The 17,153-nt window shown below is 34.6% G+C and overlaps 2 protein-coding genes across 7 annotated transcripts in view; one reads left to right on the forward strand and one right to left on the reverse strand.

Annotated features, from left to right (window-relative positions):
• Positions 1-2,217, forward strand: part of SNAPC3 (small nuclear RNA activating complex polypeptide 3) — a 39,974-nt gene extending 37,757 nt beyond the window's left edge. For both annotated transcript variants that reach the window (XM_004765726.3, XM_004765725.2), the window contains one exon: positions 691-2,217. In XM_004765726.3, coding sequence (XP_004765783.1) covers positions 691-838 — 148 coding nt within the window. In that variant the 3' untranslated portion in view covers positions 839-2,217. The remainder of the gene's footprint in view (positions 1-690) is intronic.
• A 2,633-nt stretch (positions 2,218-4,850) lies between these two features.
• Positions 4,851-17,153, reverse strand: part of PSIP1 (PC4 and SFRS1 interacting protein 1) — a 43,080-nt gene continuing 30,777 nt past the window's right edge. For 2 of the 5 annotated variants that reach the window (XM_004765722.3, XM_004765723.3), the window contains exons 9-16: positions 13,663-13,891; positions 12,678-12,796; positions 9,947-10,002; positions 9,284-9,354; positions 8,974-9,075; positions 8,653-8,866; positions 7,146-7,257; positions 4,851-6,458 (exon numbers count right to left, since the gene is read on the reverse strand). In XM_004765722.3, coding sequence (XP_004765779.1) covers positions 6,395-6,458; positions 7,146-7,257; positions 8,653-8,866; positions 8,974-9,075; positions 9,284-9,354; positions 9,947-10,002; positions 12,678-12,796; positions 13,663-13,891 — 967 coding nt within the window. In that variant the 3' untranslated portion in view covers positions 4,851-6,394. Of the gene's footprint in view, positions 6,459-7,145; positions 7,258-8,652; positions 8,867-8,973; positions 9,076-9,283; positions 9,355-9,946; positions 10,003-10,711; positions 11,386-12,677; positions 12,797-13,662; positions 13,892-17,153 lie in introns of those variants that run through there. The other 3 variants (XM_045079648.1, XM_004765724.3, XM_045079649.1) reach the window with 3 other exon arrangements.

Raw genomic sequence — 17,153 nt, forward strand, 5'->3', positions numbered from 1 at the left:
TTTCTAAATGATCAGTAGGAAAACATGGTAAATCAGTTATCAAACTGAAAATCGGGGAATGTTAAAATAGACCATGAGAAGCAGATTCAAATAGATTGCTGAAAAAGTCTTTCATCTTCCCATGACCAGTAGTAATGTCTCAGGCAAGAAAACATCGCATCAATTCAATGTTGCCCATATTCCCATTTGCATACACTCTGTAACATTTTATCCGGACTTCTAGGTAAAACACATGGGAGTTTCCAAATTTGCCAGGACTAATTTACCAGTTAAAAAGATAAGTTACAGAAAAGTTCATCAGGTCTGTAGCATCTAATATATTCCGTTTTTTCAAGATGGCCAATTACATTTTAACAGTTACTTGGAGGATAGGTTAAGTCATACCAGAAGTGTACATAGGGTGCTTTCACGTATGGATTTTTATTTTGCTGTACTTACTTTTAAGAAGTCTTTAAGAGAAACAGCCTTCTGCAGGGTTTCTGTTAGTTGCCCTTTTGCCTTGCAGAGTATTGGTAGTGATATTTCTGTATCTATATGTATACAAAATTGTAGAAAGGATTACAGTGTATTAAGATAGGATGACAAGGCAATAGTGGGAATGTTACGTTTCCACATCACTACAGGTCATAATGCATTAAAGTTTGAGAAAGTTGATTGTGATGGTGTAATCTTTTTTTTTTTTAATTACAGATGGGTAACGAACAATGACAGTTTTGCACCAGAGGACCCATGTTTCTTTTGTGATGTTTGCTTTCGGATGCTCCACTATGATTCAGAAGGCAACAAACTAGGAGAATTCCTTGCTTATCCTTACGTTGATCCTGGAACCTTTAATTAATAACAACAAAAAATGTACCTGTGAAGTAACTGTCCTCTTGGATGGTTACTTTATTTCCAGAAGGTGCCACTGAAGAACAGGACCCACCTGAAATATTCAGCTAGTTACCCACATGCCAGCAAAAGTTCACATCACAGGTTTTTTGTTTTGTTTTTTTTTTTAAATCATAGTTTTTCTTATAAAGTAACTTCTGTTTAGAAATATTTTTTTAGTGTTCATTTCAAAATAAGGTTTTTATTTGATGTGTTTGCCCATTTTTTAAGTGTGTTTATTTTACTTAGTTGTAGGACTGCTTTATATTTTTTTTGGCCATTCTGTGATATGCCTATTCATTCTGTGTCCAGAGTACTTATTGCTAATCTGTAGTTAGAAAAATTCAGTTAATCAAATCATACATCAAGTGGTGGAGGTGTTTTGAAAATTCTTTGGAAAGAAAAAAAAAAATTCTTTGAAGAATATGAGAGTTGTATCTTGTACCATGAGGCTTCCAAGGTAAAGATCCTTTAAATACCTGTGATAAAAATGAGGGGGAAGAATAAAAGTGTATTTAACAAATACAGTATTAAGAGTAGCGATTCTGTAATCTGATCTCACAGTGGGCTCTTTTTGTAATACTAACTTTTTGTTGGTAGAAACTAGTAGGCATACTAATCATTTTAATGAGACTCACTGCATGAATTATGAATATAAAAATACTTCGGTATATACTCAGACCTTCACAAAAGTCACATTTCAATTGATTCATTTCTTGAGAACTTCTTCAGTTTAATATTATGCTTAAGAAAATAGATTTTGGGGCACCCGGCTGGCTCAGTCGGTAGAGCATGTAAGTCTTGATCTTGGGATTTTAAAAGTTTGAGCCTCACACTGGGTGTTGAGATCACTTAGAAATAAAATCTTAAGAAAAAAAATAGATTTTCTGTAATATGATCATTGGGACATGGGAAGGCAGGATCCTGTGGATTGCCAGCTCTGATTCACTCATTCTTGCGCAATAAAAATATCCAGGATTCTATATGCAAAAACAAAGAAGTTTTTCTGGCCCAACTCTTCCAAATTCCTTCAGCCCCCTCACCCTGACAACACTGTGTATTCACATCTCTAATTGTGGGCAATAGGACACCTGAGATGAATTCCAAGATCTAGATCATCACAGAAAATTATGTTTTCCCAAAATCTTTAGTTTTTGGTGGAAAGTTTAGTTTTAAGATGTTTAAGAATGCTGTAAAATAGTTCCTTTTAAATGTGTTATTATTTAAACTCCACTTTCTCTCTCCTAGGTTATTTATTTAAATTCAGCTGAGTTCCACATTCCCTGGATGGCTAAGAACAGACATTTACCATATAAATAAAAAACTGATGAAGCCTTTAAGCCTGTATGTTAAAAGACTGGCAGTGAGATGTTTTATGGCCTTAAGTACTACATATCCAATTAAGTTGGTGTGCAGAGGACAGGCACCCGTTTCTGGTATGTGTAGTGATGGTCTCATTCACTGATTCAGTAAACAGACTAGAGGATCAGTAAAGAGAAGAGGTGCCTCCCATGGCTGGCTTACATTACTGTCTAGATTTTTACTTTCATGTTTCCGATGATGCTAAATCGAACAGATTGAAAATGCTGTTAGAAAACCATGTTTACCCAATTCCTATAAGTTCCACAGCTAAAAAAGAATTTTTGAAAGTTTTTTCTTAGAGAGCCATTGAGTGTGAAGGTAGAAGGGCAGTGAGAGAGAATCCCAAGCAGACTCTGATCCCAACACAGTGCAATCCCAGGACTCCGAGATCATGACCTGAGCCAAAATCAAGAGTTGGACGGTCAACTAACAGAACCATCCAGGCACCCCTGCTTCCTTTTTTTTAAACTGTATTCCTTGTAGGTCTTGCATTAGTATGCAAGGGTCTGTTTATCCTTCTTTCTCTCCAAATTAAACTCTAGTTAGTTAATATATAGTGTAATATGTTTCAGGTGTTTACTTTTATTCGTTTCCATTTCATATTCTCAAAACTGCAAATTCCAAAATAATGCACTGTATTGTCCTAACAGAAGCATTAGTCCGTGTGTGGTCAATTCCTTTTAGTGGTCAATTCCTTTTAGTGGACAAAGAAGAAAGACCGCTAAAATGCTACTGCTAGTGAAATTGATTTTTTTAAATTTAAAGATTTTTGTCAGCACACACAAGCAAGGGGAGTGGCAGGGAAAGAGAGAATCAGGCTCCCCACTGAGCAGGGAGCCCGATGTGGGATGTGATTCCAGGACCCTGGGATTGTGATCTGAGCTGAAGGCAGATGCTTAACCAACTGAGCCACCCAGGTGCCCCTTATTTTATCATTTACTAAGAATCTTACCCTGCTGGTTCTTGAGGGTACTTTTCCACCAAAGTTAGAAAGGCTCAAATATCTTTATGTTATCATTTCCCCTTGTGAAATCTAGGGTTAGAAAGACTAACCTAGTCACTCCCAGAATTTGCCCATGTATTAAGTTTATCAGTTACAAGTCGAAAGGCCTTCCAAGTTTGAAACAAGCCTAAAAGAGTATTTGAATTAGGGACTCTCTAGCTGTAAATTTCAGTATTAAACAGGACCTAAATTATATATGTTATTTTATCTAATGAAGAAAAGCAAATATGAAAATATGGTAATGAAATTATTAATCAGCATCCTCCGTAGTTAGAAATGAGATTTTTTTAAAAAAGATTTTATTTATTTGATAGAGATCACAAGTAGGCAGAGAAGCAGGCAGAGGCAGAGGGAGAGGGAGAAGTGGGCTCCCCGCTAAGCAGAGAGCCCGATGCAGGGCTCCATCCCAGGACCCTGGGATCATGACCTGAGTGGAAGGCAGAGGATTTAACCCACTGAGCCACCCAGGCACCCCTAGAAATAAGATTTTGGTATGACAGCTGAACATGCACAAAAGCACTATTTAGAAAAGCACTGTTTATCTTTAAATATTTTTCAGCCTTTGTTATCCTTAAGGATAATTTTACCTTCTCTTAATCAAATCATAATGTCTTTATTATCTTTAAGGTTAGAGAGTTCCATAGCACACATTTGAAAACATTTTTCCCTATATAGCAGCTTCATTTCTTAAGGTTTGTAATTATGGGTTTGTTATTTCTGATAGATCATCCTTTCTCTGACCAATGGGACAAAATAAGGTGTTAGTAAAGCCCTCACAGAACCTTATAAAAGCCTTTGCTCTTATATAGGATTAGTTGGCTGACGTCATCTTGACCTGACATCTTCAATCAGGTAAGTGTGTGCCGGTACACTACAATCAATGTATCAGCAAAAATCGGGTAAAAAAGATCATCCTAGTTGAAAGCACAGGATGTATTAGCAGAAGGTTTAATTAAGATCATCAAGTTGTTCATACATTCATTTTCTCCAGTTAAGATGACACCTCTGAAATGTCTCCAGAGCAGCTAAGCAAGCTTCCAACAACTCATTCTGAAGGGCCCTGCTAACCTCCTCTTTTGAATGTTAGTGGATGGTTTCAATAGCACAAAATAGGTGGTTTATATGTGCCCCGCAAAAAGAGGAAGACATTTTTTTCTCTTATTTCATTTAAATTCTTAGAGAATTGTTCAGCAGTGAAGTTTTGACCAACTGCTTCTGAAAGTTCTTAGTATTTAGGACTTTATAAGAGTTCGGAGAGTAGTAGTTACCTGTGAATAAGCTTATGACCAATAGAAAATGGAAGGCCAGTTATATTTTCACACTACAGTAATCAACTGTTCTGCATGGCCAGCCCAAACAAATCATACACAAATTATCACAATGCTGGTATATGTATCTCCTGAAGCTGAATATTCTGTAGTTTCTCAGTAAACTACATTGATCTGTTGGGTCACAGAATAAAAGAGAGTGAACAAAAAATGACATTTTTAGTTACCTATTTCCCCAGCCAACACAATCTGTATACCAAGTTAACTAAGAAATTACTCCCTTGGAAGCAAATCCAGAATTCCAAAAACACTTTGACAAATAGCAAAGAATTAATTTACTAGTAGAGTTTTGATAGAAAAATCCTTTAATCAAAACAAGTTTACAATGTTGACACTTATGGCTTAACTAGAATAAATCTGTCCAAATTTAAATTATATTAAGGACCAGCTATAATGTAATATCAATAGTTCCCTTAACACAGTAGGTCCTAGTTCCATTGTAAGACCTCTCAAAAAGCAGAACTCCAATTATTGAAATAATTCAAACTTCTCATTTATAGATGAAAACCATTATCTGAGAGGTCAAAACATACAATGCATGTCACATGCAAACACTGATACCAATTAAGCCTTTTCTCTGTATTCATAGTTTCAAAACATGAAAAGTGTCCTTTAGCTACTGAAAACCACCAACTGACCTAATCAAAATATCTTAGAAATGCTATCTGTTAAGTTACCCTTAAATTTTAACCTTGGTTTACCCTGATTTAGTCCGTATCCATGAATATACGAACTATCAAAGTACTCCTTTACTTTATCTAACTGCCTCGGAGCAACGTATTTCTACTCCTTACAAGTCTGTCACATGGAGGATCTCTAAATAATAATCCCCTTCTGATATAACCATGTTTTTCAAATAGGTTAGTTTTCTTATATAGCATTTACTTCTACTATTTACTGCATAAGAATCATGGAGTTTTTTTTCCCAATTAAAAAAATACTTAGTGACTTCCTTAATGAGTGTGACTTTTTTTTAAAAATTCAGAAACACGAGACAGTTCTCAAAAATAAACTTTTATCATTTTGTTTTTAGTTTCAGCTACTAGTGCCTGTAAGGATCTTAGATTGTTGAACCCTAAAGCCAGATTCATTCCTAACCATACCTCTTTCTGCTTTCTGTAGGAAAGTCCTGTGACTTCACTCAATTCCCAGCCATAATACTAAATAACCTTCAAAAGTTAACATGAGTTTTGTACCTTGTAGAATTGTCAGTTGGATATCTAGTTGTCATACAAAAAGGCATACAGACCACAAACTGTTACAAAGCAGCAGGATAATGTAGCACAACGTAGACTGGGAGATTAAAATTAACTTTTGATAAAAAGAGTGAGTACTTGTATAGAAGTAACATTTTATCTACCATAAAAATGCATAACTTCTACAAAACCCACAAACAGTGAAAAGACAGTCTGGTAAATCCAAGGTTTGTAAAAACTATGCACAAAACCCACGGTATTTGGGAAAAAAGGAAAGGTTTATACAAGTAGCAGTTTTAAAAATGTAACTTTTTTCTACTATCAATTACACATTAACATACACACACTAATTGAAATTATGCTACAACCAAATGTCTGGAAAAGCAGTTTAACATTTCCTAAATGGATTTTCCCTCCCATTTACTGAATAATGTAGCTGTTAATACTGCACAAGTACAATTAGCAATAATGTTTAATTACTTTCAAACAAATATAAAGGGATTTTCTCCCTCAAAACAAGTTTTCAACATCAAAACCTATGCTTATAAAAATTTAAAACTTTCAACAGTCTAAATATTTCAAATGAAAACCATTACAAACTTCTCAAATGTTCTTTATATTCCAGGTATATCAACCTAGTTATCCAGTGTGGAATCCTTCAGAGTCTCTCTTTCAGTCTCTCTCTCTTCACTGGATGACCTAAAGGAAGGAAAGAAAGGTGTGTTAACTGGGATTAGGGACTTGAATTCTTCAGAAAACATATTAAATCCATGCATTGTGTTTTTACTTTTAAAAATACTTGATTATCACTAAATTATTTTTTAAAATAATATTTTTGTTCAATTCCAACTTTAAAATGAATTCTCATGAAAATTATATATGAATTGCCAATATATTACAAACTTTAATAAAGAGAGGGGTGATACAGACACGACTTCCCTGAATTTCAGGATTAGAAGGGATGCTTGATTCTAAGTCCTTCAAATGTATAGCAGAAAAAAACCAAGACTGGGATAACCATAGTCCTATAACTAGTTATTTAGAGGCTATAGTAGAAAATAGCCTGTAATTCTAGATCTCATTTTTGTATTAACCTGTCACAATGCAAGAAAGTATGAATGTAAGTCACTCTTAAAGGTGTATCAGTGAAAAAGTCCAAAGAAGAACAATTATTTTAAACTGGATTCCTACTATCTAGCTGTATTCCCTTTGAATACAGAAAAGCCAATCGTAAATTACAAAGTTTTTGTTTCCTTTTTGATTTATATCTTGCTTCCTGAGTTCAGGAATTGAGTGATGAAAATATAATCCTATATAAATAACCTTGGAACAGCAATGCGATTTAAAAATTAAAAATATAAATGATCCATTAAAACATGTCCTCACTTTTTCTTACTGCTGGCCTCGTGGTTGTCTTTGCTTTCTTCACTGCTATCTCCATTATGTTGTGGTTGATTACTGTCTTGAGCATCAGATCCTCCATTTAGAGTCTTTGAACCTTTAAAAAGGTTCCAATGGAAAAACTGTTAGAGCTTCTAATACTTTAAGATGTCCTCTAAAGAGCCAAAATAAAAAGTAAAAACATGTCCCTAAAGTTTCTAATACTTAGTACACCTCATTTGAAATGACACTGTAATCTTTTGGATAGCTGAGGCACACTGATAAATTGTAGGGTTACTATATACAGATCTATGGGTACAAGAAAGGGGGGATTTTAAAGATTTTATTTAGTTTTTAGAGAGTATGTGTGCACAAGGTGGTGGGGGAGGGCAAGAGAGACAGAGGAGAAGACAGGATCTTAATCAGACACCGTGCTCTATCTCACAACCCTGAGATTGTGACCTGAGCCGAAATCAACAGTCGGGGTGGGGCGGGGGGTGGTGGTGGTGGTGGTGGATTATTTATTATTTTTAAAGATTTTATTTATTTAGGCCCCTGGGTGGCTTAGTTGGTTAAGAGTCTGCCTTCCTGGCTCAGGTCATGATCCCAGGGTTCTGGGATCAAGTCCTACCATCAGGCTCCCTGCTTGGGGAGCCTGTTTGTCCCTCTCCTTCTGCCTACAGCTCCCCCTGCTTGTGCTCTCTTTCTCTGTCAAATAAACAAACAGAAGATTTATTTGAGAGAGAGCCCAAGCGCTTGTGCACATAGGGAGAGGGAGAAGCAGAATCCCTGCTGAGCAGAGAGCCTGATTCAGGGCTGGATCCCAAGACCCTGAGATCATGACGTGAGCCGAAGGCAGAGGCTTAATCCACGGAGCTACACAGGTGTGCGGGGTGGGGGGGATTTTTAATCTGGTCATTCCATTTTTTATAAAAATGTGCATCAAAGTAAAATTTTATATTTTTCCTTGTTACTTCACAACAATGTGTCAAAAGAGCTATTCATAATTAACATGATTTTGTGTCCTACCGAAGTAAATGAGAAGTATATCTTATTTCTAAGAAATCTCTAAGGAGACCTACATCATCATTCCCTGACAAATAAAAATATCCAACTCCTAAGACATAACATGGAACTGGGGGAACTGATCATGAATGGTACTATGGTTCTATTTAAGAATCCATCACAGATACATCCTAACGTATTTGTGGTTGAAATACCGTATCTGGAATTTGCTTCATAGAGAAACCAGAGGAGGTAAAACAGGAATGACCGTGTACTGAGCACTGCAGGAGCTGGGCGATGGGGACACGGGAAGTTGCTTTCTTGACTATTGTGTGAGAAAAAACAGCAACTGCTAATTTAAGCTTGACTATATGATTTAAACAGAAATTCTTAACCTTAGCTTCTGTTTTTCTAAGTGCCTTATGAAACGTTAGATAAGGTATTAATGAAATTACATATCAAAGCCATTTTTTAAAAGCAATCCCAGCAAACAACTTAAATCACATACCTGTTTGTTCCTTTTCTAGCTTTTTGTTTGGCCCTTTCTTCCCTTGATCTTTGGTTTTATTTGCTTCCTCATGCTGTCTTTGTTCGGCAAGAGATTTATTCAGCACTTGTGTGATCACAGAATCTCCTTCACCAACCAGAAACATATTCTTAAACTTGTTATACAACATTGTAGACTTTTCCATGATAACCTGACTAACTTTGAATCGCCGTATCTGAGAAAACAAAATATACACTCACAATTGTTTTCTTCACTGATTTTTAAAAATGTTACTTCTTAATGAAGTGGTGATGAGGAAGTTTGAAAAATCAGATCACTTACTTTTTTCAGTGTTGTAATCATCTCTGTGTGTTTCTGAGCTTGTTGCATTGTGACCTGAAGTGAAGCAAGTTCATCCAAGGCCTCAATACATCTGTTCACATCCTTCACGACAAAACAGTAATTTCATAACTGTTAATTACCACAACCTATATGATCTATTCCTAAAGATCACTTTTAAAATCTCAAACAGGGCAATATAAAAGAACCAGTAATAGTCCCATTTCTCTTAAATTTACACATGTAAAACACAAGAAAATAAAATATAAAGCTAAAAAAGAATACTATTTTTAATGAGATATTAAAGACTTACAAGATTATCAATTTTGAGTGAATTTTTAATTTCAGCATGTATCCTTTGAAGTCGAGAATCCATTGATGTTTCTATAAATTAAAATTTGAAACACAGTAAGTAGTTTTTCCAACACCAGTATTTCTGTATAAATCTAATAAGCAAAGCATAGTAAGATTTGAATTTTTAAAAATGTTCTTCATAATCAGCCTAGTTCACTAAGAAGTTAAGCCATTTTAAGTATTTAGGAAAGCAACATTCATCATTTGAAGAAAAAAAATCACCATCTAGCTACATAGGTTTGTAAGATAAGCAGTCTGTAAAATCCCTCTATTCCAATCCTTACACAGCTGTTTTACCTTACACATGTAACTAAAAATAGAAACTCTATCTGAAATCATGAGATCTGTAAAAAAAATGTGAAAACATCTAGCTTTTGGCAATGTTACAAAAATGTGACCCCTAGGTAATAAGCAATAAAACCGTAAGCCTGCATCCTTAGCAAGTGCGCCTGATTAGAATTAAAATATAATGTATACAGAATCTGTTAGGGATTTGAAAAAGCACTTTGGTAGGATTTAAGAACATAAAATGCCTGATTTTAAAACCTATACATGAAAAATTAAGTGTATAATTTCCTTTCTGTGTATTATTTTATACATCTTAGAAAGTGAAACAACTAACCTCGCTTCTTCTCCACTTTCTTAACTTCTGGCTTCTTTCCTTCATCTTTATTCTGCCTATCAAATGTTAACACAAATATTTCAAAACATTGGAACTTGTGACTCATTACCAAATGCCCACATCCCTTATGTAAAAGCTAAGAAACTTTTTTAAAATAGAAAGTCAATAACCTAGATCGTAAGGAATTGACTGTAATTAATGGGACTCTGGAATGCCACAGCATTAGTATTAATTACTAAAAACACGTGCAAAAATTAACATGCTAAAATCGAATGTTTCAGTGGCATTACAAATAATTTTCAGACTTGTCATGGTGAAATTTTTTTCCAACAATAAATAGTGTTGTTTAAAGACCCAATTTCAGGGTCAGTGGACAAACAGACCATTGTGGGAAAAGAATACCTATAAACATTTCATGAGTTCTATATCACAATTTTTTTAAAAAGTAGCATGTCAAAAACAGACTAATTTTTCCCACATCTCCACAAGGGTAGATAATTGAGGGGTTAAGTTTCTAGGTTAAATAGACTGTTCAAAGATGATACTATGGTATTAAAATGGGTTCCTTTTGGCCAATATTTCAAACTTAAAAGGACATTCACTGACACATACCATTTCACAAAAGAAAAGGTACCATTTTACTGCAGATCACAAAAATAACCATTTTAAAATGAATTCTTAATTTCTAGTACCTTGGCTTTGAGTTCGGGCCCTATTATAAACCAATTGAAATAGACAAGAACAAAACAATATCTAAAAATCAGGTTTTTTTTTAAAAAAAAACTTTATTTTAAAATTTTGGTTACAGTTTCATTTTTGTTTTCTTAACAAGTCTACTGTTTAATCTCTCAGGATTAAAAAAAACAATTATTAAGATTCTAAAGAATTAAACAACAAAGGAATGTCAAGGGAAGGGCACAATTGCCCCATTCTCTGGGGTATCAGAGCTATTCCAGTTTAACACCTAGCTTCAAAACAAAATGAGTTTTTATATTTTCTAAATGAAATAATGTACAACCACCATCTTCTAACTTCCAAACACAAAGCTTCATCTTAAGCTTGGTAAAAAAAACTTAACAGGAATGATGGCCGACCTTAGTATGTAGTGTGTACCTTACAGGAATTTTTTTTTTTTTAACAATCATAACACAGTAATAATGCCATTAATGAAGTCCTCAATTTAGAATCTGCAACATTCTTCCATCAAGGGGGGGGAGGGGGAAATTCAGTCCAATGAGTCTGTCTCAAGATCTTCATCTCTTGTTTGCTCCACTTGTATTCTCTTTTCAGTAACTGGATTAATGCTTTGAGCCCAAAATGAGATATATTTTTTATTACTGTAGATTACATGTTGTTTGGCTGGGAATACAATACAATAAACTTTATTTTGCATAATGCATTTCACACAAGCTGCATCTGAAATGCTTTACAGAGCAAAACTGTCCAAGTACAAAGTTTTGTAATAACAGGAGAAGGAAAGAAAACACAAATATTAGAATTTGAGAAAGTTACATTCGGAGGACATTCAAAAAGAAACTGAAACACATAAAGATAACTTTGAGATAAGAAGGGTTGGGCTAGATTTACTAAGCAACGACTAATTTTATATCTTAATTTGGGGAGCATAATAAAGTTAAAAGCAACAAACAGTCCAACAACTTTTCAGTGAAAGGATAGAGAAGGATAGGTAACAAAAAATAATGTAATTTACAGAAATGGTCAAAAGTCTAACAGAATGGAGGGAGTAACATTTTTGAACTTAAGATAATTTTTAAATTACTCCCCTCAAGCAGATGAAACTGCTTATTAATCATCCTCCAAACAACTAAGAAAGCAGATAGTCAAACACTATACTTGTAGAGACTTTGGCTTACAAATGTATCTTATAAAGAAAAAGTACATAATTACTTAATGAATTCACTACTTGTCATTAAGTATGTCTTCATAACCTACAGCATGTTTTTAAAATCACCTCCATTAACAAAAAAACCAAGTTTAGTTAGAATAACAAAAGATGCTTCACAAAATGCTTTTCAAAGAAAGAATTCAGAAGTGACAATCTCAAGATAACTAGGAAAACAAATGTAATAAGCACATGAAGTGTAATCATCACCAGTGCTATTTTGCTTTTAATAAAATTACTTTATAGAATAAAATTGAAAGGGAAAGAAATTCCCCATGGTCTGTATATACTGTCTCCAAGTTATCAAAACTTAAATCAGCTTTGAACTTCATTTATATCACACACACTTAATGCAAACCCTGTCAGCCTTTAGATTTACTGGCCTTCTCGGGTTTTCAACTGCTGCTACTATTTTTGCTGGTCTTTTGGGAGTCGCCTGCTGGTGGTATGTGGCAAATAAGGGTATTTAATTCTTTCTCCACCAACATATTATCACCACTCTTTCTATATTTAATACTCAACAAGTGAATAGTAGAGGATGAGGACAGTTTCAGCAAAGCTACACAGTTTAAATCCTATCTGCACTCTCAGTTTAAATTAAAAATAATTCACAGAGTGACTACCTCAGTGAATTTCATCCTCTTACTCAGCAAAGAATGAAGCCTAAAAAACATGATTATCATCATATACTGGAAGATTTTTTCTAACACCTGGGGAAAGTCACTTCTCTAAAAGGCTTCATACAGTCTGGAAAATGAGATTCTATCATTTAAAAATTTCATGCTAGCTTAAAAAGGAAATCAAAATTTAGAATAAAAAAATACTTACTGCTCAGTTTCCATCTGTTCTTCTTGCTTGCGTTTTCTATCTGCTGCTTCTTTCTCATGCTGGCCTTTCAGCATATTCCTTCTATGAGGATTCTGAAAGTTCCTTCCACCTTTTCTCTTCTGTTTTGAGAATTAGGATGAATTTAGTTAACTATCAAGTCAGTGACTAGTGCTTCTGGGATTACAATCTTGGGAGGAAAAAAAGCAACTCATTCTCTGAAGGGACAAATACTTCTATAATTAAAAAAAAATCTCAGAATTACACATGTTGCTATCTAAACTGAACTTGGCCTTGATGACTATAGGAATAAAAGTAGATCAGGCTATTTGCTGCTATACAATGGTTCTCTATACTATGGTTCTGACCTGTTTGTTTACTGACAAGTACCTGTTTACTGACAAGTACGTTGCTTATGCTATCCAACTAAAAGTTTTTGGCCTCTAAAGAAAGTATTAAGAAACAGGCAAAAAACCCCAAAGATACAGGACCTGAATCTGTAGATCTCCAAGGCTATACACAATACTGTGTCTTCCTATGCAAAAAGATGTATAGCTTTAATCAAATCCCTGAACAACAGTGGCATTCAAATAAAATATAACTGATACACTAAATAGGCCCGAAGAGTGCTAAGAATTTCAATGTAGTAAATAATAAAACTGTATAAATGCATCTCTATTACATCTATCTTCACTGGTCACAGTCCATTTGGTTTAATTTGTACTTTTCTAAATAAGTGGGTTATTGGAAGATTGTTATATAACATTTGATTTCCACATTATAACTGAAAAGGTGACACAAATTTAGAATGTTCAATAAACTAAAGTTTCAAATATGCTTTTTAACACAGCTAGTTCAAGCTTACAAAGAAAGACAAATTCAGTTTTAATCACACTCCTACTCTGAGATACTGAATGCTTACTAGGTAAAAAAGAACTACATAGGCAACTAAAAAGAGAACAAATATTTTATTTGATAAACACTGTACCTTCTCACTTTCTTGATCATCTCCTTCCTCTTCAGAATCAGAGGTTGATGTAACCCCTGTTTTAGCTAAATTTTTTCTTTTGGATTCAACTTCTTTCTTCCCTTCCTTTTTGTCTGGCTCTTTTCTTGGCTTATCCTCTTCCTTCTGGCCATCTTCATCCTTTTTAAGCTGCTTTTTAGGTTGTTTTTCTTCTTGCCCCTTTTTCTTACTTTTGTCTTCTTCAGTTACCCTATTTTGGAGAATATAGCAAAAAAAAAAAAAAAAAACACACACACAAACCATTTTTTTAAAAGGTATCATTATGGGCTATCTTTTAACCATACTCTCCCAACTAAATAAGTATTTTGGAGAAGAAAATTTAACATATCTTCCAGTTAAATATAATGTCTTTACCATCCCATCATAAGAGGAAAAGAACATCCTTTTATTATAAATTAGAAAATACAAAAATTACAGTGCAATTAGGGTAATAGAGGAGTAATTTTTTCCTTTGTTTTCCAAGTTTTTTGTAATGTTCTTTATTTAATGAAAAAATTACCTAATATGATCATATGTGCCAAGATAATTCTTCACTGTGGAGATACAGCAATAAGTTAAGATGGGTGTGACACCTGGATCTTATATTCTACGTAACTGTAAGAATAACATGTTTAAAAAGGACACGCATTGGGAAAAATACAATTGCAGAAGTGAACTGCTTATGATCAAATATGATCACTTTAGAATTCAAAGAAATACTTTGTAAGGTAAAAGGCTCCCAAATTATGCATACAGTGCTAAAATATATGGCAATTATGCAGAATATATAACATAAATAAGCATAATATATAACAAAATATATAATATATATGTAATTAAACATAATATATAACTGAATTCACTAGTACTAAGCATTCCCATTACCAGTGGATTTACAGACATCACTAAGTCAAAATTAACAAAATTGCTCAGTAAGCCTAATGTTACTACTGGATGACCTTTATGCTAACTAATATAGCAGAAATAAATACAAGTTATTTTTGGTCCGATGATAGGCTCTAGGAGAAGCAAATGATGCCATTATTTTTTTTTAAAGATTTTGTTTATTTATTTGACAGAGAAAGATCACAAGTAGTTAGAGAGGCAGACAGGCAAAGAGGAAGGGAAGCAGGCTCCCTGCTGAGCAGGGAGCCCGATGTGGGATTCGATCCCAGGACCCTGAGATCATGTCCTGAGCCGAAGGCAGCGGCTTAACCCACTGAGCCACCCAGGTGCCCAAATGATGCCAATATTAACCATAATAATGACTTTTATGGTATATACATCCAACTAAAGCCATCCCATTAAAACACAACTTGAGGCTTGGACAAGCCGTTTAAAAATTCATCTTTTTATCAGTCTAGGAATTTCATTGAGATTTTCAAAAACTATGCAATTATATCAATGGACCTGAGAGGTGCAAGAGATGTCAGATCATTAGTCCAACCCATTCAATTTGATGAAGGAGAAAATGATGGTGTGAAGGTCAAATAATTAGCCCACCTACTATCTCAGTTCCAAATCCAGTGACAGCCTACCAGACAACTGCTTCTTGAACCCTTAAGAGATTATTAAATTGGAAGGAAAAAAATCCATCATTGGCTATGCTTATTTTCAAATGTCACATGGGTTTCCTCACTAATTAATCAACAGAGAAAAAGCATGCACATACAATCATTTAAACTTTGTCCAATACTTTCACAGATGTGAGTATTTTGATAATTTCATGGAGATGGGAATACCTACTCAAATACAGAAAGCATTCCCATGGCTCTTAAGACATACCAATTCCTTGCCCAAAATATCCCTTCAATGGAAGGAAGCAGATATTAAAAATCCAAATACCCTCTGAACTAGCAAATCTGCTTCCAGCAATGTATTCTAACCAACATATTTGCACGTGTACAGAATAGATGACAAAGCTTTTAAAAGGATGTATCCATACTTGAGATGGATGTTAAGAATTGTATATACAATGGACTACCATGTGGCCATTTTTTTTTTAAATTATTAAACACAGATTAAGAAGTGTATAATACTTCTTATCCTGTAAGAGATGGGAACAGTGGTTCAAGGGTTTTTGAACAATACCAAAAAGACTGCCACAGACTTAACTATCCTAGCTTGCTACAAACAAGTACTTTCCCAGTGGTCCTCCCACACCACCTTTCAAGAAAAACAGACTTCTCCCACAGTGACAATTTCCCTTTTCAATGTGAAAGCACAGTACAAAACTATTAGTAAAGAGTTAAAAATATGTTAACATAAGTAACAACTAATGCAAATATAACTCCAAATATCTCAGTGGCTTATACCAAATATTTCTTACTTGACATGAGGATTATGAGATGGCTTCAGCTTTTCGGGCTCTATTCCACTATCCTGTTATTTCAGAACTCACTACAAAAAAGCTATCACTAACACATACATCCTGTGCTCATGGTGGAGAGCAAAAACTTCAAGAAGGGCTTATATAGTATAGCCCTTCGCCCCCAGTGTTTGTGCTCAGGTACACAGCTGAGAACAGACACAGCCAATGCCCAACCTAAATGGAACATGAATGAGAAATCTCATAAGCTACCACTGTTCTGAGGCTGTCCATACACTGCCATCACAAAAAGCTCATGGATACAGAAATTTATGTAAAAATTTAAAATGTGGCACTGACTTTAGGGCTGAGAAATTGAAAATCCTAGTACATTTTTATATAATGGGTAAAACTGTTCCTGTGATAATGTGAAAAAAAATTCAGTGGCTTTGGGTAAAAAGACTTCAAGATAGAATGGTAGCATCTTGAGTGGGTTGTTATCAGGATAAATTTAATAGGGCACCTCAAAAAGAAACGAGTTTTAAAAATAGCAAAATGACAAAAGGAATACATAAAAATTCCATGCATTTCAGTGTTGAAAGTCCCCTCCACCTCATAAAAAATTTTCAAATTCAGAAAAAGGGATCAAATATCCACCAAAGGTAGTTTACACCTTTCCTTAGGAATTCAAATTGGGCTGCCTTGGTCCTTCAGATGAACAACTTCTAGGGAAGAGACCAAGGGATTCTCAGGAAAACCTATAAACTCAAAGTGTAAATTAGGTATATAATAAGCATGTCTGGGAGAGGGGCAGTGGGGGAAAAATGAATTAAAAACAAGTCTGAGAAAATCCTAGGGACAGACCACTGGGCATGAAGCTAACTAAAACACACCCACATGCTATAAAGTATTATTACCAAAAGCAACCGCCTCCAAGAGAAATTAATGGAGATCAAAAAAGTAATCTTGGGTCTCTAACACCCTATAGCCTAAAAGCAGACACAATACCACTCAGGTGATGAGGATAATAACCTCCAATGACCTTTCAGATACAACTAAGGAAGATATGGAGAAGTAGACAACTGTCACAGCATTAGCTAAAAGCCATGCAGAGAAATAGTTTTTAGCAAGACAGAATCAGAAAAACTGGGGCCTAATCAAGGGA

The sequence above is a fragment of the Mustela putorius genome, unplaced genomic scaffold, assembly GCF_011764305.1.
Source record: "Mustela putorius furo isolate JIRA1106 unplaced genomic scaffold, ASM1176430v1.1 tig00000421_pilon_pilon_pilon, whole genome shotgun sequence".
Classification (NCBI taxonomy): domain Eukaryota; kingdom Metazoa; phylum Chordata; class Mammalia; order Carnivora; family Mustelidae; genus Mustela; species Mustela putorius.